At 48.2% G+C, this 26,155-nt stretch overlaps 13 protein-coding genes across 13 annotated transcripts; 5 read left to right on the top strand and 8 right to left on the bottom strand.

Annotated features, from left to right (window-relative positions):
- Positions 1 to 151: 151 nt before the first annotated feature.
- Positions 152 to 1,764, top strand: BT62DRAFT_956506 (cyclin-like protein). The gene is made up of 7 exons (XM_043188378.1): positions 152 to 391; positions 442 to 535; positions 577 to 738; positions 790 to 913; positions 965 to 1,010; positions 1,063 to 1,268; positions 1,316 to 1,764. The coding sequence occupies exons 1-7, from the start codon at positions 192 to 194 to the stop codon at positions 1,645 to 1,647; spliced, it is 1,164 nt and encodes a 387-aa protein (XP_043034360.1). The 5' UTR covers positions 152 to 191; the 3' UTR covers positions 1,648 to 1,764.
- Positions 1,765 to 1,903: 139 nt separating this feature from the next.
- BT62DRAFT_937642 (uncharacterized protein) lies at positions 1,904 to 3,660 on the bottom strand. Its single transcript, XM_043187364.1, has 8 exons — positions 3,531 to 3,660; positions 3,321 to 3,446; positions 3,081 to 3,266; positions 2,925 to 3,031; positions 2,806 to 2,871; positions 2,681 to 2,757; positions 2,308 to 2,628; positions 1,904 to 2,219 (listed from the first exon to the last, which is right to left on the bottom strand). Exons 2-8 carry the CDS (start codon positions 3,375 to 3,377, stop codon positions 2,095 to 2,097), a joined length of 939 nt encoding a protein of 312 aa, XP_043034361.1. The 5' UTR covers positions 3,378 to 3,446; positions 3,531 to 3,660; the 3' UTR covers positions 1,904 to 2,094.
- Positions 3,661 to 3,913: 253 nt separating this feature from the next.
- BT62DRAFT_989121 (hsp90-like protein) lies at positions 3,914 to 5,721 on the bottom strand (the record flags this gene model as incomplete). Its single annotated transcript, XM_043190138.1, has 5 exons — positions 5,578 to 5,721; positions 5,467 to 5,525; positions 4,925 to 5,414; positions 4,451 to 4,872; positions 3,914 to 4,400 (listed from the first exon to the last, which is right to left on the bottom strand). Exons 1-5 carry the CDS (start codon positions 5,611 to 5,613, stop codon positions 3,914 to 3,916), a joined length of 1,494 nt encoding a protein of 497 aa, XP_043034362.1. The 5' UTR covers positions 5,614 to 5,721.
- Positions 5,722 to 5,919: 198 nt separating this feature from the next.
- BT62DRAFT_997500 (uncharacterized protein) lies at positions 5,920 to 7,914 on the top strand. The gene is made up of 2 exons (XM_043190656.1): positions 5,920 to 6,055; positions 6,105 to 7,914. Exons 1-2 carry the CDS (start codon positions 5,966 to 5,968, stop codon positions 7,608 to 7,610), a joined length of 1,596 nt encoding a protein of 531 aa, XP_043034363.1. The 5' UTR covers positions 5,920 to 5,965; the 3' UTR covers positions 7,611 to 7,914.
- A 474-nt stretch (positions 7,915 to 8,388) lies between these two features.
- BT62DRAFT_909655 (trimeric LpxA-like protein) lies at positions 8,389 to 9,068 on the bottom strand (the record flags this gene model as incomplete). Its single annotated transcript, XM_043183752.1, has 4 exons — positions 8,389 to 8,678; positions 8,729 to 8,781; positions 8,837 to 8,932; positions 8,986 to 9,068. Coding segments are annotated over 4 exons (522 nt in total), but the record flags the coding sequence as incomplete, so codon positions are not given.
- Positions 9,069 to 9,521: 453 nt separating this feature from the next.
- Positions 9,522 to 10,386, bottom strand: BT62DRAFT_937645 (uncharacterized protein). The gene is made up of 4 exons (XM_043187365.1): positions 10,239 to 10,386; positions 10,119 to 10,171; positions 9,710 to 10,050; positions 9,522 to 9,643 (listed from the first exon to the last, which is right to left on the bottom strand). The coding sequence occupies exons 1-4, from the start codon at positions 10,349 to 10,351 to the stop codon at positions 9,533 to 9,535; spliced, it is 618 nt and encodes a 205-aa protein (XP_043034365.1). The 5' UTR covers positions 10,352 to 10,386; the 3' UTR covers positions 9,522 to 9,532.
- A 252-nt stretch (positions 10,387 to 10,638) lies between these two features.
- BT62DRAFT_565184 (uncharacterized protein) lies at positions 10,639 to 12,324 on the bottom strand. Its single transcript, XM_043181417.1, has 4 exons — positions 11,536 to 12,324; positions 11,432 to 11,484; positions 11,052 to 11,371; positions 10,639 to 10,995 (listed from the first exon to the last, which is right to left on the bottom strand). The coding sequence occupies exons 1-4, from the start codon at positions 11,859 to 11,861 to the stop codon at positions 10,876 to 10,878; spliced, it is 819 nt and encodes a 272-aa protein (XP_043034366.1). The 5' UTR covers positions 11,862 to 12,324; the 3' UTR covers positions 10,639 to 10,875.
- A 656-nt stretch (positions 12,325 to 12,980) lies between these two features.
- BT62DRAFT_937648 (mitochondrial carrier) lies at positions 12,981 to 14,492 on the top strand. The gene is made up of 7 exons (XM_043187366.1): positions 12,981 to 13,105; positions 13,157 to 13,179; positions 13,233 to 13,503; positions 13,560 to 13,718; positions 13,765 to 13,933; positions 13,987 to 14,173; positions 14,223 to 14,492. The coding sequence occupies exons 1-7, from the start codon at positions 13,020 to 13,022 to the stop codon at positions 14,264 to 14,266; spliced, it is 939 nt and encodes a 312-aa protein (XP_043034367.1). The 5' UTR covers positions 12,981 to 13,019; the 3' UTR covers positions 14,267 to 14,492.
- Positions 14,304 to 18,530, bottom strand: BT62DRAFT_1080549 (uncharacterized protein). Its single transcript, XM_043179591.1, has 27 exons — positions 18,374 to 18,530; positions 18,293 to 18,318; positions 18,144 to 18,241; positions 18,009 to 18,089; positions 17,686 to 17,960; positions 17,521 to 17,633; positions 17,437 to 17,472; positions 17,312 to 17,388; positions 16,991 to 17,238; positions 16,865 to 16,942; positions 16,750 to 16,809; positions 16,586 to 16,693; positions 16,453 to 16,534; positions 16,320 to 16,399; positions 16,246 to 16,256; positions 16,164 to 16,198; positions 15,886 to 16,114; positions 15,672 to 15,834; positions 15,603 to 15,620; positions 15,521 to 15,547; positions 15,452 to 15,459; positions 15,358 to 15,401; positions 15,271 to 15,308; positions 15,102 to 15,213; positions 14,733 to 15,015; positions 14,586 to 14,681; positions 14,304 to 14,532 (listed from the first exon to the last, which is right to left on the bottom strand). The coding sequence occupies exons 3-27, from the start codon at positions 18,199 to 18,201 to the stop codon at positions 14,346 to 14,348; spliced, it is 2,547 nt and encodes an 848-aa protein (XP_043034368.1). The 5' UTR covers positions 18,202 to 18,241; positions 18,293 to 18,318; positions 18,374 to 18,530; the 3' UTR covers positions 14,304 to 14,345.
- Positions 18,531 to 18,924: 394 nt separating this feature from the next.
- On the bottom strand, positions 18,925 to 20,714 carry BT62DRAFT_566052 (uncharacterized protein). The gene is made up of 8 exons (XM_043181418.1): positions 20,411 to 20,714; positions 20,325 to 20,358; positions 20,097 to 20,274; positions 19,686 to 20,044; positions 19,576 to 19,638; positions 19,343 to 19,520; positions 19,051 to 19,292; positions 18,925 to 18,998 (listed from the first exon to the last, which is right to left on the bottom strand). The coding sequence occupies exons 1-7, from the start codon at positions 20,614 to 20,616 to the stop codon at positions 19,252 to 19,254; spliced, it is 1,059 nt and encodes a 352-aa protein (XP_043034369.1). The 5' UTR covers positions 20,617 to 20,714; the 3' UTR covers positions 18,925 to 18,998; positions 19,051 to 19,251.
- BT62DRAFT_989127 (PQ-loop-domain-containing protein) lies at positions 20,656 to 21,885 on the top strand. Its single transcript, XM_043190139.1, has 6 exons — positions 20,656 to 20,714; positions 20,773 to 20,798; positions 20,855 to 21,017; positions 21,072 to 21,392; positions 21,442 to 21,466; positions 21,527 to 21,885. The coding sequence occupies exons 1-6, from the start codon at positions 20,670 to 20,672 to the stop codon at positions 21,706 to 21,708; spliced, it is 762 nt and encodes a 253-aa protein (XP_043034370.1). The 5' UTR covers positions 20,656 to 20,669; the 3' UTR covers positions 21,709 to 21,885.
- Positions 21,886 to 22,661: 776 nt separating this feature from the next.
- Positions 22,662 to 24,610, top strand: BT62DRAFT_1047222 (uncharacterized protein; the record flags this gene model as incomplete). The annotated part of the gene is given in 3 exon segments (XM_043178492.1): positions 22,662 to 22,891; positions 22,942 to 23,944; positions 23,962 to 24,610. The coding sequence occupies 3 exon segments, from the start codon at positions 22,662 to 22,664 to the stop codon at positions 24,322 to 24,324; spliced, it is 1,596 nt and encodes a 531-aa protein (XP_043034371.1). The 3' UTR covers positions 24,325 to 24,610.
- On the bottom strand, positions 24,405 to 25,767 carry BT62DRAFT_937653 (uncharacterized protein). The gene has a single exon (XM_043187367.1). The coding sequence runs from the start codon at positions 25,756 to 25,758 to the stop codon at positions 24,607 to 24,609; it is 1,152 nt and encodes a 383-aa protein (XP_043034372.1). The 5' UTR covers positions 25,759 to 25,767; the 3' UTR covers positions 24,405 to 24,606.
- Positions 25,768 to 26,155: the final 388 nt, after the last annotated feature.

Genomic DNA, 26,155 nt, shown 5'->3' on the forward strand with positions numbered 1-26,155 from the left:
CTATGCAGGCACCAAATATCTGCGACCAGCAGAGAAGAATGTTGGGTAAGCTTCGCGTCTTCAGAACGTATCACTGACGCCGAACCAAAGATACGGCGATAGAAAGAAGGAAAAGAAAGGGGGACGTCCTAAATGATGATGGCAGTCGGAGGTCAAATTGCATTTTACCCTTTCACCACAGCGAGTCAATCATGGATCCCTTGCATTCTCGTGCACAATCTCCATCTCAGTTCCCTGCCTCACGCTCCAAATATTATCGTCCTTATTTCACGTCCGAAGAAATCCACATCCTTTCAGAAAAGCAGAAAGGCAAGCTCAGTGTCACCCAAGAAGACAAAGTCAGGCAAACTGCTTGTGGGTTTCTGGAGGCGCTGGGATCACGAATGGGCTTGTATGTTATCAACAACCATCGGTAGAGGTATGACTTATATTCGTTTGCAGTCCCAGGAGAACAATTGCGACCGCACAGAATCTTTACCACCGATTTCACCTATTCTTTCCTCGAAAAGACTTCAACTATCATGCAAGAATTCTCGTTGAATGACAAATGATGCGTTGCTCACCTCTTTCTCGTAGGACGTCTGCTTGGCCGCGTTATATGTCTCTACTAAGATGCACGATACGTTGAAGAAACCACGGGAACTGCAGGCTCTGTCGTACGCTCTTCGTTTTCCTGAACTGGTCGCCAAGTCAAAGAACCCTGCTGGTGAGGTAGATCTTGACACAATGGACCCAGCGGTGAGCCTTACCCTATCTCAAGCTTCTCATCTTTTCTGACTCGAAAGTAAGATTGTGGAACACGATCGACAACGGTTGCTTGCAATTGAACGGCTTATGCTGGAAACAATTTGCTTCAACTTCACATCCAGAATGCCGTTTCCGTATGTCATCAAGATAGGGAGGGCTTTCGGAGGTTAGAGCCGACTTTTGAATCGATTCGCCTACAGATTGACTTTATGAACAGCGAAGAAACAGATAATAAAGCTGGCTTGGCGGCTAGCTGTTGACAGGTATCGTATCGCTCTTTTTCCTGCTGATCCTGTCATCTCAAGCCGTCTACAGCCACAGAACGCTTGTTCCCATCCAGTATACACCAGTTACAGTAGCGCTCTCAAGCATTTACCTCGCTTCCCTCTTACTATCGTGGGAACAGCCCGAATCTCCTCGTCGGGAGGCTGATTCGTCAAGTGCTCATGACTTGCGAGACCAACTCCGTCGGCACGGAGACTGGGAGCAACGATTTCAAGCACATGTTGAAGACCTGGATGGTCAGTCTGCTCCGTGGCTTTTACATGCTCAGCTGATGCTTCCTCAGTTATCGCCCATGACATGTTGGACCTTCTCATACAAGCCGCCCAAAGCCCCTCTGCCAACACATCTCCCCGTACTCCTTCCTCTCCATCTCCTCATCCATCACCTCGAAATCATCACTTATCTTCTACTGCCCAAGCCGTAGATCCGCTTCCCTACAACGCTGATCAGTTGCTCCGGTTGAAGATACACCTGAGGGAATCGGACCACCACCCTCGATACCGCTATAGTCTTGACCCTAATGGTATCGACGATGCATCAGAGGCACTAGGGAAGAACGAAGGGACTGTCAGGTTCTTATTTGGACCTCCAGGTATTGTCGGGCAAGGGATATAAATCGAGGCGTCTTTTCATTTGTGGAACATTTGGCAGTTATCAAGCATCACACATGTGTATCTGTATAATTTTCTTTCTCAATGTTTCTTCTGGCCAAGAGTGCACACCACGGTCACCTGATTTTGTTTTGTCAAATTGAAGAATATTCAGGACGTGCAACTCCGCTCTTAATGGAAGTATTCCAGCAGTTGGACACGTCGTGATCACTGAGTAACAAGGATTGACCGATATCTGTCGTCTACTCTGCTCCTTGCCTCTTCAGTGGCGCAACCCAACTATACAACAGAAGTGGTATGAATATAATATATTGCGAGGAGAGATGTATTAGTATAAACTAAGGTACCTATGCATGACGAGAATGGGCAGAGATAATGTAAAGAACAGCAGTCAAAGCAGTCATATGTGAGGAACAAGAGGCTTGGTAAATGCACCACAACCCACACCTTGCTATCCGTCCAATCTTGCCCTTTTCCTCGGCCCGTCCGGAATGTTGCCTTGCATGAATGCTGGATTGATATGACCGACGGCGCCAGGGCCTCCCCCACGTTGGTGGTTATTCATCATTCCCATACCTGATACAACAAAAACAGAAACACAAAGCAGGACAGTAAGCACGACAACGAGCAATACATAATCTAAGGGAGAGCTAGAAACTCGTACCCATACCGCCCATCATGCCTCGCATCATACCTCCACCACGAGGCATCATGTTGCCTCCGCGACCGCCAAATCCACCGCCCATGTAGCCGCCTCCCATGCCCATATTCATGTTCGTCATACCCATGTTCGCCATGTTTGCCATGCCCATGTTGGGCATTCCACCGGGCATCATTCCGCTCGCCATGCCACCGCGCATGACACCGCCATTCATCATGCCTCCACGGAAGTTCGCATTGCCACCACGTCCGGCGCCGACACCAACATTTCCAGCAGTCTGCTGCTGTTGCTGTTGCGGAACACGGTTGTCACGCGGAGGAGGCTCTGCAGAGATCCAGTCAATTTTAAGCACCCAGAGGAACAATGTAGCGCGCACCTTTTGGTAATGTACGATATGGATTGCCGCTACTCGACGATCCTAAGGTGGCGGTTGCCCGACGGTTTTGAAAGTCGCTGATTTGGGGGTCAATTCCATGCCTCATCTATGATCGGGAAACGCACTTATTGTCAAACCAATTCTTAATAGCAACGGCGTTGTCGTAGTTGCTACATTCCACATAAGCAAGCCTAGTGGATGTATGCTGTCAAGATTCGAGGATACGGACAAAAATGTAGCACACCCTTTACTCTTCCCATTAACTTTATGTTCTGAAAAAGTTATATCCTTGTGATCAAGAGCGACTCCGACATTCAATGCAATCTGCCGAAGGTCTTCGTCGGTAGTCCACTGCACAAAGCCTCAGTACACTTAACGATACACGAATGCAAAGACGCACCCATTGCAAGTCGCTAAGATACAACGCGTCGTTCATGCCATTCCCTCCGCTTCCAATTGTGCTGCTACCGTTCTGGGCATTGGGCCGCGATGCGGGAGGTCGAGTCTGGTGTTCCCCGAGCGAGTCATCCTCCCTCTGTCGTTTTTCACCCGTCTTGTGATCGGGCGAGGACGTGACCGGCTGGTTCTTCAAGAAGATAGTTCACATTCAGTATATACACAGAATTCAGTGACAACGTACCACTTTCTGAGCAACCCGCTGATCCTCTCCGTAGATGTCAAAGTCGTCCTCGGCCATGATTAGGAACGTTGTAGACTCAAACCGCGAATTCTTGCGAAGCGATACAAATTTAAAGAGTCTTAAGCGCTAGTCAAGGATAATTATGATTTCAATGAAGACAACAGACGCGGATACAGGGATCTACAAAAACATGAGAATTGTGGCGCTTACATGCTATAAGGATACAGGATGCTTGGTACAGGTGTGAAATCCTTCACAGATAGATACAGTTGTGCAATGGACAATAAAAACGAGAAAGGTTGGTGAGCAGTGGAGATGAAGGAAGAGACAGAGAGCAGATGGTCGTAAAAGAGCAAGATGCGGAAGAAGAATCGTCGACGCTTTATATTCTTTGCACATATTTGTTCCCGTGCCTCGCGTTTCCATTTTCGGCTCTGTATTCGACTAATGTAGACATGCCCGCTGGGTCACGGGTTCTCTGAAAGACCTGTGGGAAGATACTAAGATGGCTTTTAGATACACAAGCAGAGCACAACGGTCAATGACATTGGTAGATTACATATGTACAGATATACTTCTCCTTTACCTCAGAATTAATCAATCGAATCAGCAGCGGTGGGCCCGCTTTTCCCAGTCTCGTCCCTGACACTTCCCCCGTCTGCAAAGTTCAGGATACCCGCCATATCTAATTGCTGGACGACGCTTTCTGCTTCAGAAACTTCCATGTCTCCAAGTACCTTGTTGACATGGTTAAGTGAGTTCTCCTTCAGCGCATTTTGCAATTTCTTCGGGAACGACTGGAAAACATCCCATCGGAGTTGCAGTGCCTTCCGGACTTCTTCAATGTCAACAGACTCGGCATCGGGACCCTCGTACACGAGTTCCTCTGGAGGAGGACCGTCGGGAACATTGAACGAGATTGACTGGTCGCCACTCTCGGGAACAAGCTGTATCTGTTCCCTTCCACCAACAGCGGCCTCCTCTTCGTTACTGACTTTAACCCTATGTTGGAGAAGGGCATAGGTCTTCTCGACATCCTCAACAAAAACCTTCTCGGCACGTTTGTCTCCGGCAATCATTCTGAAGTGACATTAATATTAATATGGAGAGTGCTAAGAGAGATAACATACTTCTTGAAGAATACGCGAACTCCATCACTTCCCAGTTTCTCGCAATATTGCAAAAGAAGACTCTGGTGCACACACTGTTTGGCATACTTCGGGTTAGCGCCATTCTGGGCCCTGAAGGCAGCAACGAGGAGCGCGTCAGAAGCACCGTCTACGATAACATCCGGATGGTCTTGGATGAACCGGAAGGAGCGCTCGTAAGCGAAAAGAGGCAGCCTGGAAAATTCCTCGAGTGTAAGTGTCATGTCCGGCACGGATTCTCCCCCCTCTTCAAGATCTTCAGCATCATCGGAAGGCGGGAGCAGCGCAGAACTTGAAGCTTGAGGGTTCAGGGTTTCAAATTCGGTTGCTGTTGTTGTCTTCTTCTTGGGATTCTCGATCTTTGTAGTGGGAATCGATGCTGGAGTCGGCTTCGGGGCAACGTACTGTGAAGGGATCAGTTCGTCCGTCCCAAGGCAAACAGGTGAAATATCGCACATGAGTGTCAAAGCCATCATGGAGGTCATCCATGGTGATGTGCTTTTTCTGCTCTTTCTCTTCTGTCTCGAGTTCCTTCTCCTCCTTCTGAATGGTTTCCTTCAGCCCCGTGACATGACGAAGAACGCCCTCAGAGAGCCCCTTGACCAGCTTCTCGTCCTTCTCACTCTCCACAATGCTCGGGTCCTTCAAGCCACTCTTGACCTCATCCGTGACTTGGTTCAACAATGACAAGATCATGCCGTCATAAGTCTGCTCACTATACGACGTATCGGCTCCCGGGGGTCCTTCATTGGACGGATTCTTTTCAAGCTTTTCGACCAATGTATTGAAATACGCAGATGGAGACGAGGTCGATGGTGATGTGAGTTTAGTGTGAATCTCTTCGACACGAGAAAGAAGAACATTGTTCATGGTAATTTGGTGGCGAAGGTAGGCGATCTGTTGTTTTCTTTTCTCTCGTTTCTCGTGGATGTCCCGCTGTTTCCAACTAAGGTTGGGCCAATTAGGTGACCAACGACGCGCCTGCTCAAAAAACGCACCGTATCAGGGACTTTTTATCGACATTGGGGTGTCCCTCGATGTCGGAATCATCTGAAAGCTATGGAAAAGATGGTTAGTATCGCAATGAAATTCACGGCGTGACACCCCACCTCGAGCTGATCCCACTTAGAGTAATTGAGAGGCATCAGTGTCGTCTGTTAGTACGACGGGGAAAGCAGAGATAGGAATAGATGGTAGTGGATAGAAAACAAGACGGCAAAGAAAGGCTGATAGACGCCGCCACTGCTTTTGGCAGAAGCGCTATATCCAAAAATGGTAGTGATCACTCATGGCACTTGAGCCATGGAACATCGGCGAAGGTTCGATAGCTATATACTATTTGATTTTGAAGGCTGGAGGATATTTAGAGCTGAATATGTGAAGAAATACTGAAATAAATAGCTTAGAATATTAAAGTCGATATGCGATTTACACGTGTTGCAGCTTCTTCACCTGCAACCACCATCTTCCTTGTATTTGAACTTTTCCCAGCTTACCATGGCCACCATCTGGCAAGCCAATTTCGACAGCGGCGTCGCGCACTTTAAAAGGTCGAAATACCAAGATGCTGTGCAATTGTTCACGGAGGTGCGCATCCAACTCCAGACACAACCGACGCGTTCAAACCTGCTTCCAGGCCATTGATAACGGCGGCGACCAGCAATTTCTCATTTTTGATTCCAGAGCCGCTGCATACGACAAGCTCAACAATCCTTTGGCTGCTCTTCGCGATGCTAAAAAGGTCATCGACCTCGCACCTACGCGGTGGCAGGGCTATTTGCGTGCTGCCCACATATTCCACGACATGCGAAAGCTTGACCAGTCTCTTAGCATGGCGGACATGGCCCTTGCACGTATCAAGCAAGAAGACGCGAAAAGGCGCGCCCAAGTCACTTCTTTGAAGGACGCCGTCCTGGAGCGCAGACGACGCGTCGCATATCACCTCGGCAAGATCCCCGTCGAGCTCATGGTGGACATTTTCGACATCGTAGTGTCTCATGACGCGACTTTTGTACTCACCATCTCCGCAGTATGCAGATCGTGGCGCGACGTAGCACGCGGCACCTCCGCCCTATGGCGCACCCTTGCACTGACGAACCGAAGTCCAGTCCGCAAGACTAAAGTATGGCTTGAACGCTCCAATGGCAGGATACGAGAGCTCTGTCTTCGCAAACCGCTGCTAGATGTATCGGCGTGGAAGATGGAGAACCTGCGAGTTGGGTTACAATGGGATTATCTGAGAGTATGCAAGTTTGAAGGCTTCGACCTAGCTTCGCAGCTGGAAATTTGGGGTTTGGGCCGTGTAGTTCAGCAGTGGGAGGACGTGGAAATTGTTGGTCAACATCATCGTCGAAGCTCGCTCTTCTGTCCGAAGTCGAACTTAAAGCGCCTTGTGCTTGACCTTGCGCTTTTCGACGCCGGACACATAACCTCACCGCCAACTCAACTTTCCACCCTAATTATTCGAATGAGTCCTTTGTTCCATACAGGCAATGTCCTTATACCCTTCTTTGCCCAGAATCCAAATTTGGAGATAATAGAGCTCGATGCACCCTTCCAATACGGAAACGAAGGGGACGTACCTCCGGTTCGTCTGGAGCGCCTAACCAAGCTCAGCATCGTCTGCCGTCCAGCCATGTTGAACATCTTTGAACATCTTATCCTTCCTTCGTTACAAGATCTTACCTTGACACGATCAAGCAAATCAATTAACGCCGTTCTGACGACACTCTGCAGCCAATGCATTACCCGCCTCCACATTGCGTCATGCGTCCTCACGGCGCCACCATTAATAGCGCTTCTGAAATCATCTCCAAGTCTTGAAACACTCGTGCTTCGGAACCTTAACAACATCGCAGACCCCATTCTCGATGCTCTAGAGACATCATGCCCATCTCTCCATTACGTCGACTTGTCAGAGTGTCCTGACGTGCGGTCTGGGCCTCTATCGCGTATCGTCAAAGCACGCTGGCCACCCAGAGAAAATGCGACAGATGCAGAAACAGCATTCGCCCCGATTCATACCCTCATAGTCAACGGATGCCCTCTGGTTGACGCGGAGTACCTACCGTGGTTCAGGCGGCGCGTGAAGAACTTCAGCTGTGTATATATGACGAAGAAGGCTGCTAGTTGGAAGCGCTAAATACGTATTGACGTGTGTATGTGCAATCGATGCATCCGTCATGGAAACAATAGATGTGATAATGGAGGCAAAAGGCTCTTGTCCGACGGCTGTGAGATGGCGATTAAATATTATCATTATATATCATCAGAGAGATGTCATACCTCCCGGCTGTCCCATCCAATGCACATCAAGACAGTTCGATCATCGCGTAGGCTCTGGCTCTGGATACACGGTGGATGTGCTTTGGGAGCAGCATTAAGCTGTTTAGCCCAGGTAACGTACTCGCTCCCATGAGATCTTTGACGAATTTCCCATCCTTGACGCGCATCACAACAATCTCAGTCGTTGGCTCAGTCAGAGCTTTGATAGAGACCAGATTGATCTGAAAATAATACGTCTGAAGACACTCTTTCCATATCCGAGGTTCCAACGAAGTGGCAACGTTGTAGCTTTGAGCATGCTCACAGGTTTCCCAAACTAAATGAAATTTAATGTGATAGACTGTCAAGGTACTTGCGCCTCACGCACAAATAATGATGTAAACCGACGGTGCTTCGTCACCCTCAATCTGAACGCAATCGAAGGTGCTAAGTTCAATCCTACTTGACGATTTAACTGATGACGGAGATCACCATGCACACCAACCGAGAAAATGTCCAGTTAAACGACTGGCATAACGTTGTTGAAGACATCGCTTACGAAAAATCACAATGTTCTTGAACAACGAAGCAGAAGGGATGAGAACACATAACCATGAATAGAGTCCGACAGCGACGAACGAGTGCCTGCGATAGCGTTACGTTCCATCTCCCCTTCTTAACCGGTTGAATTTGGGCAGCATCTCCCTCAAGTATTCTGCATGTTTTCTCCTCAGATCAATTTCCTGCACTTTGCCTCTTCCGCTCCATTTTCTCCGGTCGGCTGCTGGTCCGTAAACGACGGTGTAATCCTCCAGGACTTCATCTTCGGTGGGCACGAGGAGACATCCTGCACCAATAGCGCAAAATGAGGATATTCGGATAGTATGGTGAACTCGTGAACGTGTCGAAATGGTGTTGAAGTCACCTATTGATGGACATTCGACGCCTAGATGGTATGTAAAAGGTTTGGTTCCTGGGAAAGTGGTGACAACGTACGACAACCAATCTCAAAGAGATTATCGTCCCCGATACGCATGACTTCTTTTCGTCTACGCACAGTCATTCAATGTGATGAAGAGAAAGAGACGAACAAACACGACGCACCGATTCACTATGATGGCACTTTCTTCAATGATACAACCTGACCCAATAACAATAGGGCCAGCGATAGCGAATATGGTCGCTTTCGGATGCACAATACTTCCTATCGTCATGGAATTGACACAAAAGACCATATTGTTAGAAATATGAACCCACCGGATCCAATTGTAATGTCTCCTCTAAGCTCAACATCCTGGCAAACTACAGCCTTGGAGTGTATCGTGAACTTGTCCCGTCTATATGAATAGATCTAATAAATATCTGATCGGGTGGCCGGGAAGTGACACTGACATTGGCGCCATGGGAAAGAAAGACAGACAAGGTCGGTGTTCATATCACGTGACATATCTTATCGCGTCGCGTCCACCTTGGACCCACTTCCAGACATTGCCCGAATTCAGACCTCAAACAAATTTTACTTTTAGTCGAAAGGGTTCGGTGGAACAAAGTTGTTTCCGTCTGTGTATCAGATTGGGCCCCCTTATCTGAAAAGGGACATTCTACACGCTGAGTACCGGGAAAATGGAGCACCTGCAAGGATAATGAACTGCAGGTGGATCATCTGGTACAGACCAGAGTACAACACCACAAGGACTCGGAAATCTGAGATGGATGGGAATGCACCCAGGCCATTCATTCATGCTTGATCAGATATCCGATTATACAAAAGATAACAATCTTCCACCATAATTCCGCTCTTTAAATCTCCTTTAAGATTTTGACATGACCATAGCCAACAAGGTCGACGACGCCGAACATTATCGCCCCTTTAGCCTGGTAATTTTCATCGGCTATAGCAACATTATGGGCCTATCGCCGAATCGGACGTTAGGAAGCAAGAGCTACATACAGCATGTGCCCAGATATAGTACGTACCTCAACGGATTCCCATCCGACGGTCAGGACAAAGGTTCCTTCGTTCTCAATACTCGGACCCAGTGCCTCTGCATGGTGGCCCTCCATGGACCTTATGGTTGGCTGGAAGACCTCTGACCAAAGCTTGAGAACCTCATCATTTGTTTTTCCTTCTTTGCGCTTGAAGATCGCAATCTCGGTGACTGGGGCAGAAACAACCCCCTCGAGAAGGTCTGCGTAGGTGACGTGCTGCATATCGATTCCCGCCCCGGGAGCGAGGACATGCTTCCCTAGTAAAGAGATAATTTCCTTGTACGATTCGGCTTCCATCATAGCCTTATGCCTTTCAATGGACACCCAGCCTAATAAACAAGATGTAAATGATGATCGATGATCACTGACAATCACTGCCCGACGAGAGAGGACTCACCAAGAAATAAGTAACCGAGCTTGTTGTCCTCAACCTGGAGGCCATGTTGGAAGCTGACAGTGCAGAAGGAAGGAACAAATTAATCAAGCCCGCCGACGTCAAGGTGTGTGCGATACTTGCCTGAGTAAACCCTCGACGTTTTTTATCCATTCCACCACTGGCTTTATGGACTCAGCCGGATTGGCCTTGTAAGCCTCAGAGGCAGAGAAAATGATTAGTTCAAAGTCTGGCATTGCCAACTAAGAGATGATGGCGGTACAATGTTGAGGGAACGCCGCATCGTGGATCACGGGAAAGCTGCCAGACTGGAGTGGAAGGCAACTTCGCACGCGTCATTTTAGACTCGGATGCCTTGCTCACAGTAGAACATACGAAGGAAAACATTCAGTCGGCGTCAACTCAACAGAAAGAGCAGGCCCGAGACAGAATATCCTGTGTTTTTTTTCCGAATTTCGGGGAACAGACAAAAAAAAGGTCGCACTGATGTACTACATATATCTAGAACGCATCTATGAAGGGTAATTTAAGCATGTGTATGTTAGTGGTGCCATATTGTGTAGCAACTCTCAATGGGCTATACTTACAACCGGAAGAATCATCCTGGAAGAGGCAGAGGACAGCTCGGCAGATCACAGTATGTATTAGCGTGTACGTCGACTGACTCAGGGAGCCACAAAAGAGAGAAAGAAGGGACATATATAGGGAATATTCCGCCCTAAAACTTAGGATAACGCAGCACCGGGACAACAATTCCTCCTTAGTCAATATAGACCGAGTACCTCGTCAACCTTACATGTATCGTGTCCACAGAACCCAAGTCCTCAACAGATCTGTAGTATTCTTGATACGCAGGCATATATCTTGAATCTTGATGGGCCTAGATACATAGAAAAATAAATCAGAATATGCTCAGCGCCCGCGTAAACGTCTTACCCGAATGCCATCCCATCCGATCATGACGATAAATTCTCTTCCTTCTTCGGACAGAATGTTTGACTGGAACCAGTGGTCTCGGTATCCTGGGCACCGCCGAACGTCACTCGACCATACCGCGGTGCTTTCAATGAGCCTCCTTGACTCGCCTCTTCTGCGCTTTACAACAGAGAAAGACACGGTCGGCGCCGATAGAACGCCCCAGAGGTAGGTATCAGCCTCAAGCCAATATTCTTTCTTAATAGTGTTGCGCCTGACGGCTATCCTGAGAACGCTGTTGTAGTCATTGGTTCGCAAGGCGGCATCAGGATCGGGCCATGCTACAGGTTACTTATTAATCGAAATATCACAAGGTGGGAAGACGGGAAGTGGGGTTGCACCGATCATAATAAACCCGCGGTTAGGGTTCTCGATTTCTATACCATAATGAAGACTATGAAACGACTATCAGAGACGAAGGCGCCATAACAGATCATAAACTTACACATCGAGCCAGCTACCATGACTTCTTAGGGTAGAAACAAGCGGTCCAAGCGCAGTCTTCGGATTGGCCAAGTATTCGCTGGAGGCTTCGAAGGAAGCGATCTGGAAATAGACATGGATACCTCTATTGTATATCTCTGTCGAATCCTCGTCACCTGAGTCTCCACTACCGGATGAATGGGAGTGATTATAGGAAGGCTGCATCGAAGCCTGTCCAGGAGGAGGAGAGTGCAGTGGCGCGTAGTTCATCTGCTGCTGTTGTGGGGGAGGCCTTCCTGGTGTAGAAGACCGAGGCATCGCATAATAGTTTGTAGGTCGTCGCGACATGTCTGCGTTCGTAGGTCCGGTGATAATAGCAAAGCTTGAATGACCGCGTCTTTATATTCTAAAATATCAACACAAGGTCATTTTGGGACAAATCCACGCTGACATCCTGTGACTTCCGAGAGAACAACCTCAAAAAAGGATAACAAAAGCATCTAATAGACGCCCACGGTCAGCCGAATGGACAAGGCCGGTCGCCTGCAACGCCCGTAAACGTATTGTGAATTCGAGCGGTTCACAATGAGATCAGAGGGCATCTCCAGGGCTTGAGACCCGGAAATTAAGGGCAGATTGACAGCAGCATGGCATTATGCTTTCCATTGTGTGATCAAGGAAACCAACATGAGGCCAGAGAGACTATCTGTTCTCACCGTTGAAACACTAAAAGACCGAGCGCCGAGATCTGCTTCTTTTCTCGGAACCTTTGAAACTTGACATTCAGCTTTTCGTCAACGCCACCGGGGACTTAGTTCTAGGCTATAGGAAGACATGAGAACGGAAGGCTTGGAGGCATGTTTTACGCGTGCTTGTTTTCTTACGCGGTAGCCATAGTGATTCTAAGACTTATCGAGTGAGTGTCTGTTAGGCCACATATACACGCGCCGAAAGTGCTGCCGTCTTGCCATCAAGACAAGACAACAATGAGTATACGGTGATTGGTCCATGTGGTCAGGTTCACTCACCACAGCATGATTCATCTAGCAATGATGAGGAAATTTTTATTTCATACATCCTCTGGTTAGCCGCATTGACTTCATATAATAGGTCGAGGGTCCTCGTCTGGCCGCTGCCGAGGCGAAGATGAAAGCATGTCAATCAGCATATATAGGTCATTACTGGGCCGCTGCTAGCGAACCAGCGGCCCGGGCTTTTCCATCTCAGTCGGTGTTTGGATTTCTATCAGCTGTTAGAAATCAGTACAGTACCGGACAACATGAAAGAAAAGGGAGAAAATACCGGCGGGACGACTCGACTTGAAGAAAACGAAAGCAAAGTGCGATTCTAAAAATTTATAATAAAAAATTTGGAATTTTTTGACGTGTTGCAATGACATCACTGCGCCTAAAATTATCTCTTTGCCGCTCATGCCCGTCATGGTCCCCATACAAATATTGGCAAACCGGTATATACGACACCTCTATTTCTTATCTTCCACTCATAATGGCATTTGTCAAGTCCACTGGACTACCCCAGTTTTCGTCGAAGGATTACAGTTCCTTCTTTCTTGCGGGTGCTTTGTGTTGCACGTAAGTGATAATTCATCTTTTTTGAAGAGCATTGACGAAAAAGAAAAATAGGATAAGTCATGGTGCAATGACCCGCAAGTCTATCTACTGGACTGCTGTATCTATCGGACACTGATTATTGATCAAGCTATCGACGTCGTGAAGACTCGTATACAGATCGACCCGTCCTACAAGGGTTTGGGATTTGTGTCTGGAACACGCTATGCCATTGCGAATGAAGGAGTATCAACCCTTCTCACTGGATTCGGTCCAACAGCTTTCGGTTATTTCGCCCAGGGCGGGGTGAAGTTTGCTGGATACGAATTCTGGAAACTCACCCTCGTCAAGTTTTCCGGAGATCAAGAGACGGCGATAAAATATCGTACTGCAATTTATTTGGGTGCAGCGAGTATCGCCGAGTGAGATATTTCTCTTTGCTTCTTTTCCGCCCAGCATTTTTATGAATTTGTATCAGATTCTTTGCTGACATCCTTTTGACACCCCTGGAAGCAACTCGAATTCGTATGGTATCGGAACGAGGGTACGCCACTGGTATTGTCAGCGGGTTTACACGTTTGTCTCGGGAAGCCGGTGTGTCTCAGCTTTATGCTGGTTTCCTTCCCATCCTCTGCAAGTGAGTCATCGCTAGACCATTCTTACTACGTGTTTGACGGATGTAGACAAATCCCATACGCTATCGGTCAATTCACTGTGAACGAATTTTGTCACGAGCTAGCGTACCGGAGCATGTCTGAAGAGACGAAACGTTCCTTGTCTGACACCCATAAATTCGGACTTTCTCTTAGCAGCGGCATTACCGCTGGCTTTGCTGCCGCTATTCTTAGCCATGCAAGTTTTTTGCCCTCTACTACAAATAACTTGACGATAATGAGATTATGTAGCCAGCCGATACTCTTCTAAGCCAGATCAATAAAGGACACGGTCCGACAGGTTCCATGACGCATCGTTTGGCAGTCCTGGCTCGAGAAGCTGGGTTTAAAGGCCTGTTTGCGGGTTTAGGACCCAGAATGATTATGACTGCTGGACTTGTTTCTTCACAGTTCCTCATGTACGGAGGAATCAAGAATGGTAAGTTTGCTCCGAGTTTGTCAGGCTTCACTACTTACTCCTTCTGTAGCTTTGGGAGCCCCCGCTGGGGTAGAAATCCACAAGGCAGCATAAATTTCCATTTTCTCTCGCTATCAGTTAGATCCTATATTCCAGTACGAGTACAGTTCCGTATAGTGTATGTTATTAATTACTATTCTTCGTCCGTCGGTCTCCCGAGTATTTCTGCCAATCGCCTTTTGATGCTGCCGTCTTCATTCTCGAGGTCCCAAGTAAGAAATCTGCGGCAAACGGCCTCAGCATCTTTCAGATCTTTACGTTCTTCCTCTGTCATTTCTTCGTCCAGTAATCTACTGAGTTTGTGGTTCGATATCATATCGCTGAAATGGCTGTTAATTGTTGACGTTTCATCTACACAGTAGATGAAGAATACCTCACGTGCTGCGCCCTCTCAACAACCCGACTAGGTAGCCCGAAAATCTCAGCGCACTTAGCAGCGTGAGATACCAGCGAAAGGCCTTCCACTACTCTGAAATTTTTGATCAGCCTCACAATGAGGAGCGCGACAAGAAGATATTGCCTATAGAGATACGTGATCTTCTCCCCAGGATTGACCTGTCGGTCTATACTACTTCTATCCCACTCCGTCTTAGCCGAAGGTGTTGACTCCCGTGATCCGAGGATAGTTCCAGTGCTTGACGTGAAGAGGACCTGCATATGGAGAAAAGTAATGGGCGTCGAATCTGGATCCAAGAGCTCTTCTCTGAATACATCGTGGAAATGAGTTGCTACGAGGACTTTTGGACAGTTCGCTCCGCGATCCATGAGGTGCTTGAGCACGCCGCACAGAAGCCCGGCGCCGTCTAGCTACCGTTAAATCAGCAAGCCCGCCAGTCAAACAGCATAGGAGGGTAGAGTTGGGTAGGAGTGGAGGAAAGGAAGTACGAGCCTGTAGAAAGAGTGCCCTTTCCAAATTCATCCAAGAGAATCAGCGATCGAGCAGTCGAGTTTCGCAGAGCTAGAGACACTTGATTCAAGTCAATCATAAACGCAGATTGCACCTAGAAACCAAGAGCATAGATGACGTCCATCCAGGAGGAAGCAGAAGTTATAGCTACTTTGGACACCGATTCTGTAGTCGATATACGAGTGAAAACTATCTCGTATAAGGTGTCAGCAATTTGGCAGGACAGATCATGCATTACTCTTGTCGACAACTCCAAGTGTGGCGGAGTCTGCAGGAACGAAGCTGTGCTAAGCGTGAGCTTCGAAAAGCATGTAGGGATTTGCGGAAGTTACCATCCTATCTAAGGAGATGAATTACTGTCAGCCACTAAACACGATGCATTTATGAAGGTAAAACCAGACCTGGGCCATGAATTGGATCATCGCAATCTGTTCATGCGAAGTTCGAGCGAATTACCTTCCGAACTATAAGTGAGGCACGAACTTGCTTCAAGAAAACGCTCTGAAAATAGATAGAATTAAAGAATTTGAGGTCCGACAAACAGATACATACCTTCCCACAAGCATTTGCGCCTGTGCAAAGTACAACGCTATTCCACGCTATATCGCTAGAACGAATATTATCGGAGAGGAGGTCAGAAGGATCACAGAAACCCCCAGCTAAATGCGCATCGTTGGGAACAAAGGTGTCAACAACTTGTTCTTGCAAGGGGTGTCTGATTACATGTCTTTTGAGTCTCTTCAACGGAAACAAACAAACGGCTTACCTTCCTTGCTTGATGTTGATGATATTCTGTTGGACCATGGTCGGTCTCCGGTATCCATATAATCTAGAAGCATCTGCAAAGGCGAGAAGGCAGTCGAGTTCAGCACAAATATCACATGCATGTGTCATGATATCATAATGGACCAAAATGTCCCCGAGGAGGGACTGTATAATTTCAATTTCCCGGTCTACGATGAGGGAGTGGAGATCGCCTATGTGAGCGTCCATATCTGGAGGAACTAGTGTTAACAGAGTCGGCATTTTCCTAACGGCTCTTACCGTGCATCTCCTGAGATTTGAAATAAACGTGGGACCTGATTAAGTGTCAACAGATGTATAATTCGCAAACAATTACACGCACTCGGACGAGAACTAAAAAAACGGGGAATTAAGAGTAGGTCGTGCGACGTCTAAAGTTGCCTGAATGGGACGTACCTGGAACGTCCATCCATCGATAACGGTAATTCCAGCCTCCGTCCGCCACTCTTTTAACATCGGTATACACACGAGGAAACCTGAGAGATCGATAGTAGGACGTGCTTTGGATTGGATTGAAGGACTGGTATACCAAGTTGGGGAAAATAAACTATGTTCAGGGACGGTGCATAATCGGCTGGTACTAGCTGGCTCATTTGCTGTGCCACCTTTGACTATTGACGGACGAAGCTCAGTAGGATCTGCGTGACTGGAATGGCACCTACCAGCACAGAGTCAATTCCGTAATACACAAGTTTTCGGTTATCCAACTCTTCATCAATAAGGGGCCTGACGCAAACACGGCCAGCCTGAGATGACTCCTCCCAATCGACCTGACAGGTATTTCAGCAGTGCGTTCTTGCTGCAGGATCGATGGCATCTATCGTACAGTCTCATTTATTCTGTTGCCCACATCGCGAAAGCAGGCAATGTCCAAGACGTCAAAAAGCTTAACAGGTGAGAAGTTACTCATGTAAATCGTGCGTCACGCAAGAAATGTCTACCTTCTTAACAACATCGACATGGCTTGCTGCATGTAACTCGGTCAGGACGTCTTTGAGCATCGCGCAATGAAACGTAAACTACACTAAGATTTCAGACAAATGGAATAAGATTCATGACACCCGTACCTTGACAAGACCCTGCCACTCGGATATTTTACCTCGACCATCTTTCAAAATTCCGAGCATACGCGGCACGTTTTTGATACCCTTCAGATGCCCATGTAACGAGCTTGTCAACCCTATATTTTCGAGCCGCATAAAGCATTCCACAGCATCGTGGCGTGATCCAATCACAGAGAGGGAAAGTGAAGGCCTTAACAGCCAGGTGCGCAGAAGAGCTCGTCCCAGCGTTGTCTTCGTTGTATCAAGAATGCCTAAAAGGGAATTTAGTCAGGGACAGTCGAACAGGAAGGAAGGAAGGAGGTTATAGCGATCCGGAGTACGCACCGAAAAGCGAGAGGCCTTCTTTCGTCTTGTCGGATTGAGCGCAAGCATGGCTTTCATTTTCAAAGATTTGAAGCGAGCTGGTAGCTAATGTCAGGTTTGATACCGGATGTGCATGGATGACTTGCTGTAGAGCATCAGCATTTATCTGCATGACTTCATTACTACCACAATGGTTATTAAGTGGGAAGCGATTGGAGAAGAAGACAAACAGGGCCAAGATCTCAATATCCCGGATGTCTAGACCGTGTGTACCCTCTCCTTCAAGATCATTAAGAACTCGTTCTCGAACGAGATAATCCAGCAGGGCCCCAATAGATGCCAGCTGTTTGCAAATCATGAATGGTTCGCGTACACTAAGGCACGATTCCACCTACACAAAGAGGAGAGGAATCAACAAGAGCGAAATTGGACAATCGGATTGCGGCATTCCAGCGCTTCATAGTCGGGTCGCCTTCCTGATTTCTTCGTTTTGACATAAATTCGTAGGCATCCCTGGCACGTGAAGCGTCAGGACCTATATTCGATGGATTCACGTCGTCGGCAGAAGGCAACTCAGACAGCAGCTCGAGAGAAAAAAGCCGGTCACGTCCTTTAGCGGGAATAAAATCCTTGTGAGGTCGAATTTGAAAGACACCCCCGAATCGGTCAGCTTTCATTTCGTTCAATATATGCGCACACAGGGCTAGAAAGGGCTGACCGTATTCACGGAGGGCATCGATGAATGAATCATCTGCCTTAGAACTTGTAAGAACGACATCAGGTTTTGCTTGGTCGAGAACTGGGGTACAGATAAGGAGAAAGGACGACATAGAGGATGTAATTTACGACGTGCTTATCTGAATCAGGTCGAAATGCTGAGATTCTTGAGTATCCTCCAGGACGTACACCATACACTTCACAGGATCATAGTACGCCGCCCCTACACGACCACTGGGCGACAAAATAAGATATTGGCGGATGACAAAGTTCTACGAGATTTACTGCTGACACCATGCCGTGAGACATATCTATTTAATAAATGAATTAGCAACACCGAATCAGCGGGGAAACATCCGAAGTGACCTTTTCGGGGACCGACAGTTCATCACCGTCGGATTCAGTGGTTCCAATCTCTTTCTCTATTACACTTCCATTTCCTTCCCAGCGCACTTTCTTCCTGTTAGATGGCGATGCTCCAGAGCCTTTAGAATCACCAGAGTCGTAGCCGAGGTCATTATCCCTTGTCGCGTCAGATTCAGGTACCTGTACTCTTGGTCTTTTGTGATTTGGCGAACGCCGCATGGCAGGATCAGTTTTCCGTCGTCGTCATCCAAATATGCGAGAGTCAAATCGAAGTGAGTGTCCACTGTCCAGGACCAGTGGTGGCAACGGATCAAAACGCGTCTGTCACGTGCTTGAGCCTAGGCGGGCGAACGTCGACCGAGCACTGGAACAGTCACCCGAAAGCACTGAACAATCTGAGTGTGTCAGTCATGGTCGAATAGAGGCCGTCCACACGTAAGTAATACTGCCGCAGTAATAGGCTTATTAACGTAACAGGTGCTACTCGCCGTAGGGGCACTTCCCACCATCCAGTTCTCCTTCTGTAGAAGTGTCTTGAGACCGTGTATGACTTTCCGGCGAACGGAAAAAGATCATATTTATCAACGTCCGTTCCAGAAACAGCGGCCTCTTCAGGTCGTCGAGACTGATTGACATCATGATTTGAAGACACGGTTTTTATTTCGGGGTGCTCTCACGGTAAAAAAAAGCTCTCGAACAGTGGAAGAACGGACCCCAGACGCACCGTGGCAATGTCAAAGCTCTCAGCCTAGACCCTGGGCGATATAGATGTGGAAGGAAGGGAAGGAAGGAAGGAAGGAATTATGCATGTTAGGTAGAGGGAGGATTTGATTGCATTGAGAATTGCGTATGAGGATAAGAATAACTGCTATGTTGTATTACTTCTTTGGTGACATCAAGTCCTTCATGTCCTCAGTCACTTCAGACCAATTGAGTGCGACAACCAAACAGACAACGAAATAATCTTACCGTTAAGTAGGAGTGACTTGGAGTCCAACAACACCCTGTTTCCAGACGATGCCAACACCTCTGCAATGCTCCGTGCGGCGTCTAGCCGACGAAGTTCGAGGAACCCCTTGTTCTGTCGCATGGCTTCTCCAAGGAGTTCGGCACTCTGAGCCTCTCCGCTCGCTCGAACAATGATGGACTTGGCAACCCTTGTTAACCGAAGAACATTTACTCGCAAAGATCATTCCACTTACCTCTTTTTCTTGGACAGCTTGGTCGACTTGGAAAGCTGCTCTCAATGCAGTTTGTTGCGCAACCTACGAATCATAAGCACAGCCAATGACAGAAGCGAACGGCATCTGACCTGCTTTGCTTCCACGGCGTGCGTAAATTCAGGCGAGAATGCGACATGTGTGATGGAAACATCGTCAAGGATAAGATTAAATTTGGTCGCCCGCTCTGTCAAGTGCTCTCGCACAAGTCGAGAAACCTGATCGACGTTGACCAAGTGGACAAGGATAAGCAAGGCAACACGCACGTTTTCTCGCTGGGTAATTAGCTGACTAGCATTGAACTGGGCAACAACACTCTTCAAGACTTCATTGACGATGGACGGCAATACTCTCTCATCGTAATCGTTGCCAAGCTGTCGATATATTTTGGGCAGATCTTGTATTGAGGGTCGTGAGAGGACACGACAAGTGATGTTAACCATTTGCAAGTCTTCCCAAGGATTCATAAGATATGTGAACATTGTTAAAGGACGACTGAAGACCTTTTGTGCCCGTCAAACTGGGTATGCTCCGCGGCTTTGCACGGATGTCGAAAAGAATCGGCTTTTCAAACCAGGGAATCTGCAAAAGGTCAGCAGGTTGGATACAAAAATAGGGCTCCAAGTGAATACCATCAAGTGAGTCCCTTCCGGATAGATCTCTTCTGTAATACCGTGTAACCTGAGAAGGGTGGTCAGTATAGTGTATTAGAGACATGTAGGGTCACTTGCCGAGTATATTTGATCGCTCTGTGACCACCATCGACTGTCCTCCGTGCATGAGCTCGCTATCCAAAAAAACGGCAAAGAACGCGCACCGTTGAACAAACTGGCGTTCAGCGCGAAACCACCCGCGACGACGGCAACAAGGAGGCCTGTCCCAGCAAAAAATCCTGCAGGTGGACGAGGACCTCCAGAGGCAGTCTTTCGCAGTTGGTTCGCAAATCTTCGCAGTGTCTCGTCGTCCATTTTCGTGGTGAACTGCTGAGCAATGAAACCAGACGAAGACAGCGACCGTCGGCATCGGAAGATGCCGACCCCTGGCAGGTGACACATTTTCTGCCTATCCTCCGTTTTATGTTCACAATGAACTTGGAAACAAACGGTGCAATAAGCAGCATTGTATGTCCCATTCTGTCTTTTTGCAGGCTCCAATACCAACTTTTTTTTTCTATAACAGTTGGGCTGGACTTCCATCGCATGCTGGTGAGTCTGCAGCGAGTTTCGGCTCGTAGCTGCGGTATTGATTCGTCTTGAATTAGGATCATAGTCTATTCGCCTCAGCTGTATGAAAATTATGCCTTGCAGTCTGGGGAAGGATTGAGTATTTTGTTCGTACTCGTCTGGCTGGTAGGGGACCTATGTAATTTTGTCGGCGCAACTTTAGCCGGCTTATTGCCTACAGTGATCATTCTTGCAGTTTATGTGAGCAGCAACATATATTCTCCTCAAGCATCATATTAATACCGCCTTGACCAGTACTCTGTTTGCGACCTCGCTCTGCTATGCCAGGTCTATTACTACCGCTGGAAATATGGTCGCCCTATCTTCACTTCTCGAGATGAAGGTACCCGCGAAGAAACTACCCCTCTACTGCCCGGAGATGCCCGAATAGAGGTCGCCCTTCCCATGAGGGTCCTAGTTCTTCGTTACGCGGGAGCTGTCGTTTTCGTATTTGCGACCGGTATATTGGCCTGGTGGGTAAGTGGAGGGGCTGCAGAAGACGAAGAGCCCCGTGATATACCCACCCGCCTTAAATGGACCGTACAGATTCTTGGTTGGACTAGTGCGGTATTATACGTTAGTCCGCATTCTTCTTCATGGGGCGTCGTCTAATCTCCGAGTACAGCTGGGTGCACGTCTACCACAAATAGGTTCGTACCGTGGGCATGATGCAATTGCATGAATTTCAATGACACTGACGCCTGTCATAGCCAAAAATTTCCAGACACGGTGTGTAGGACTTTCGCCAGCGCTATTCTTCTTCTCCATCTTTGGCAATGTCACTTACGCGCTGTCGATATGCGCAAAGAGTATGGACAAAGATTACTTGGTGACGAACGCTAGTTGGTTAGCAGGTAAGGCCCGAGGTTTCGGCAAAGGTCTCTTTATTTGAAAATAGTCCGACTGATACCCGGGAGCAGGAAGTGGGCTGACCGTGTTCCTCGATATCATCGTGAGTCACGCCGGGGAGATATTCACGCCAGCTGACGATCTCCCAGATACTGTGCCAGATATTCTCTTTCCAGTATCTGCCCGCCTTACGAAAAGCACACGTTGGTCCCGAAAGCTGATCGACGGAAAAAGATAGAACATTGTATACAAATGTAGACAATAGATGGAAGTGGGGAAAAGCTTATCGGCCGTCAGATCGTATAACAGGATGGCACGGCCCAGAAAAGCGGGGCGGGCATGACTACGGGTCGAAGACGAAGTGAAAACAAACATGAGGATCTGATTGGGGGTTGATGAACATTGTATCAATGTACTAAGAAAGTATGATAATTTGTATCTTGTTTGTATCGATCAAAAAGTGAGCCTGGTCCTCCGCCTCGTTTTTGCCCTCGTGTCAACTCGTGTCAGAGATGTTCATTCCAGTGTTGTTCCACGGCCCCACGATGCAGGTCAGCCATCACGCTTTTCTGGTCCTCTTTTCGATGCGACAGCGGCAGTTTAGATGAGACATCGGCATGCAAATTTGCCTCGTGTGCAGTAACGGAACAGAAATGCCAGGTGGGCAGCCAAAGTGGAGGCTCAACTTTATCTCTGCAATCGTAATCCATCGCTAGTTGCTTTATAACCCCTTGTAACCAGCTTCTCTTTCGCCCCCTCGTCATTTAATTCTCCCCGTCGAGCCTAAAGGCTGTTCAACCGTTGTTCGTGCTGTCCGTGCCCTGGCTCACTATAAAAGGAGCGGTCAGAGTCCCTTTGTCCCGTCCCTCTGGCCGCTGCTGAATGTCGACCTATCCTCGTCGCGTTCCGCCGTCCGCCTTTACTGCTCACCGCAATCGGACCCCCCTTCCTGCCTCCCATGCCACCACGCGTCCGTCTAGTCAGGTCCGGGGGGGAATGCAACATGTCTCTATCCCGGACCTGCGCGAGGCTATCCATTCCCTCGACTCCAAGATGGCGTCTCTCATGAGCCAGCGACACGAGCTCGAGTCACATCTCGAGAAAGCAGTCCGTCTGCAGTCTCCCATTCACCGTCTACCGAGTGAACTTTTGGCGTCTATCTTCGTCATTGGGGTATTAGGCATAGACGAGAACCCAGTTTTGGTCTCGACGCTAATGCTCGTGTGGTAAGTGCCGTCTTTCATCGTGACTTCAGAAGGCTCAAGTACTTCTGTAGCCGGTATTGGGCAGATGTTGTTCTCGACACGCCTGTTCTGTGGTCCAAGATCGCCGTCGGTCCCCATGACTCTCTTGAAAGGGCCAGACGGAAACTCAAGCGCTCAAAGTCGTGTCCTCTCGACATCAGCATTAATTTCGGGACGCGCACAGAGTACACGAACAACGTCACGGAACAGGTCGTCCACGCCATGGATCTCATTCGTCCGGCGCTGTGGCGAACCAAGTCTTTCAGCCTCAGCGTGCCGAATCGTCCACAGGCCCACGCTGCACTTCTTCGGTGCCAGGAGGATGCTCCACTCCTTGAAACATTGTCCATACGGATTTACCGATCCATGCAAGACGACCGGTATTCCAGCCCCCCTCTTCCCCTCTTCAATGGTCATACCCCGCGGTTACGTTCCTGTTCCTTGACGTCCTTCAACTTCGGATGGGACCATCGACTTGTATCCCGGCTTTCTGTTCTCAAGCTTGAAGGTTACTTCAACGGTTTTACTCCATCAGCGCCAGTGCTACTTGGAATTCTCCGTCAGTGTCCAGAATTGGAGGAGCTGGAGTTGCGGAACATATCTGATGTTGACTCGGATCCCTGTTATCCCTCTGCCTCCGTTGAGGAATATGGGCCTCCGCAGACCACTGGAAAACTCGTCCCTCTTCCTCGACTCAGGAAGATAACCTTTTACTATGCGGGGATCGCGTTAGCACGCCAGATCATGTGTCAAATCACTTTCCCGAACCTAGAAAGTTTTGAGATGTGCTATCTCGAGAATGTCACTCCCATCTTACAGCTTCTGTATTCTCAAGCGCTGACACGGCTACCTTTACAATGCCTGCGTATAGAGTCCTGCCTATTTAACGAGATAAAGTTCGTTAGTCTCTTGCGTCGTTTACCATCGCTGGTCATTCTGGAATTGGTGGATGTGGAAGATGCGTCGTCAAATTTCTTGAAGGCGAGCTCACTTCTTTTTTTCCCTTTATCTTCCGCACTAACGGCCAGCATTAGGGTCTTTCATCCTCACAGCCCTGGGTGTGCCCTAAGCTTGAGTCTCTTTCCCTTGATGGCTGCACCTCCCTCGACTGGGATTCTCTTCGCACCTTCATCGAATCTCGTCTTCCGTCCAACTCATACCCTCGTTTCCAGGACGCTCAAGCATTCCGCGCCGCACATCCGCCTGTTACATCCGCCTCAAGCGCTTCCCGTCCTCGCGTCCGTCCGCAAAATCGGGGATCTCCTTCAGTCTTAGGGCCGCAGCGCCTGAAAACAATAGATATAACACGATGCCATCAAATGAGCAAGGAGATGGTCCAGTGGCTGCGGATGTATGTTCCCGATGTCAAATGCGAACCAGCAAAAGGCGTTTGGGGGGAACCTATGATACCTTGATCCGATGAAGAGACACAGATCAACAGCCAAACGTTTTTTTTTAATTGTCTCTCGGAGTTTTGATCTCGGGCCAAGTTTTCTTGCATACATATTATTGCTATCCTGCACTTTATCTGCATTACACACTTTTTTATTCGAGGCTGTAACCTTATTTGTATTTTTAGAATGGCATTTACAACAAGTTACCTTTCGGAATTCACATTCTACATGTCGCGTCGCAGTAGGAAAGGATAAATCGGAGGTCGTGAGTGAAGTAAATGAACCTATTAGAAGATAATACTGTCATGTGTTCATATACGCCAGCATATCTCGTCTGCTTGTCTCTTCTTTCTTTCGCGCTCTAGCGAATCCTCGATGTCCTCGCCCAAATAGTTTCTGACGTTTCTTCAGGGCCTCTGCCGCCCGGGAATGCGCGGCCAACGCAGCAGCACTATGCGAAACCCGTTTCTGCGACACCTTGTACGGACCAACGGTCTTGGCCTTCAACCCTATGCCCAAGCGATCGAATTTCAAGATAGTAGGAATGGGGGTGAGAAGCGCTTTACGTTCAGAGGTCGACGGCGGCGCAGATGATGGCGAATCTTCAGATGGCGGTATTTCTTCGTCTCCGGGGTCCTCCTTAACAAGAGAATCCGCAGCAGTAGAATCAGAGGCTGTATCTGACTCCTCATCTGAGTCTAGGGTCAAGTCCACGACTTGCACCTTTCGAACCTCTTTTACTTCGCCGTCCCCATGTCCAATTTCAACCTCAATCACATCGTCCTTAGCGATAGATTCCGCATGGTGCCGTCTAACCATTATGGAAGGCTGTAAAGCATGTCCTGGCCGTCTACGTCTGACAACATCAGCTCCGAGAGCCTCTCCCTCATTCCAACCACTTTTCTCCAGCATCGAGAAACCCTTATTAGATGGTCCAATGGCCAGCCAAACCGGTGGTTTGTACTTTGCTTCAGAGGGTCGTGGTGGAGGGTCTCGAGCCAACATGTCAGCGAGAGAAGAGGTGGAAGAAGAGGAAGAAGATAGTTCCGACCTGAGAGCATTCTGGATGAACCAATTATTCTTATTCCTCCGTTCCCGCCTTTCTGGTAGTGCTGGTGCCCGGTTCACGGTCGACGGTGAGAGTGAAGACGTGGAAGATGTGGACATCCTCGACAGAGACCGATACCAATCTGCGACCGCGGAATCTCTTCCCTCCTCAGCTGTCTCTGAAAATGATATATTTCGACCCCATTGGCCCCATTCGTCACTCTGCGAGGTCGCAGGAACGAAACGAGGAGCAGAGGCCGTTTGACACTTGTAGGCGCTTGCAGCCTCTGTGTCCCAAAGCTGAGCATTGTCTTCTGAAGATGAGGATACTTGCCCAGTCTCGCGTTCCAAAGCCTCGCGGTCTTCTGGGTTGTAATGAGAGTAGATGGTATAGCTGGAAGTAGCCATTGATGGCCAGCTCGATGGCGGGTAGCGACAGAGAGGCAATGTCACGTTCCTGTGACAGCTGTCACAATTTGTCTTTCATGTACAGTACTCGCCCAGCACGCCATGATATACACTACCGAGATCAATAATTACTTGTTGACTTGCGTTTCGAATAAGTGAGTATTTATACTTTTTAAACTCATAATGAACTGGATCGTTTTATATAAAATGAACAGTCCTGTGATACACAACTGTCTTGCTTTCACTATGTCTGTCTTTATCGCAGGCAGTTCTGGAACCGTCCTCGACGTTGATTACTCAGTCCTCCTCGCATCCCGTAAACGTTAGAGGTGTCGTGTAAAGCCATTCAAGGAGTAAAGATCGATTGGTATGACCCTCAGGCCTTTCAGAACATGCA

This window comes from Guyanagaster necrorhizus, assembly GCF_019112545.1.
Source record: "Guyanagaster necrorhizus MCA 3950 unplaced genomic scaffold BT62scaffold_44, whole genome shotgun sequence".
Lineage (NCBI taxonomy): Eukaryota > Fungi > Basidiomycota > Agaricomycetes > Agaricales > Physalacriaceae > Guyanagaster > Guyanagaster necrorhizus.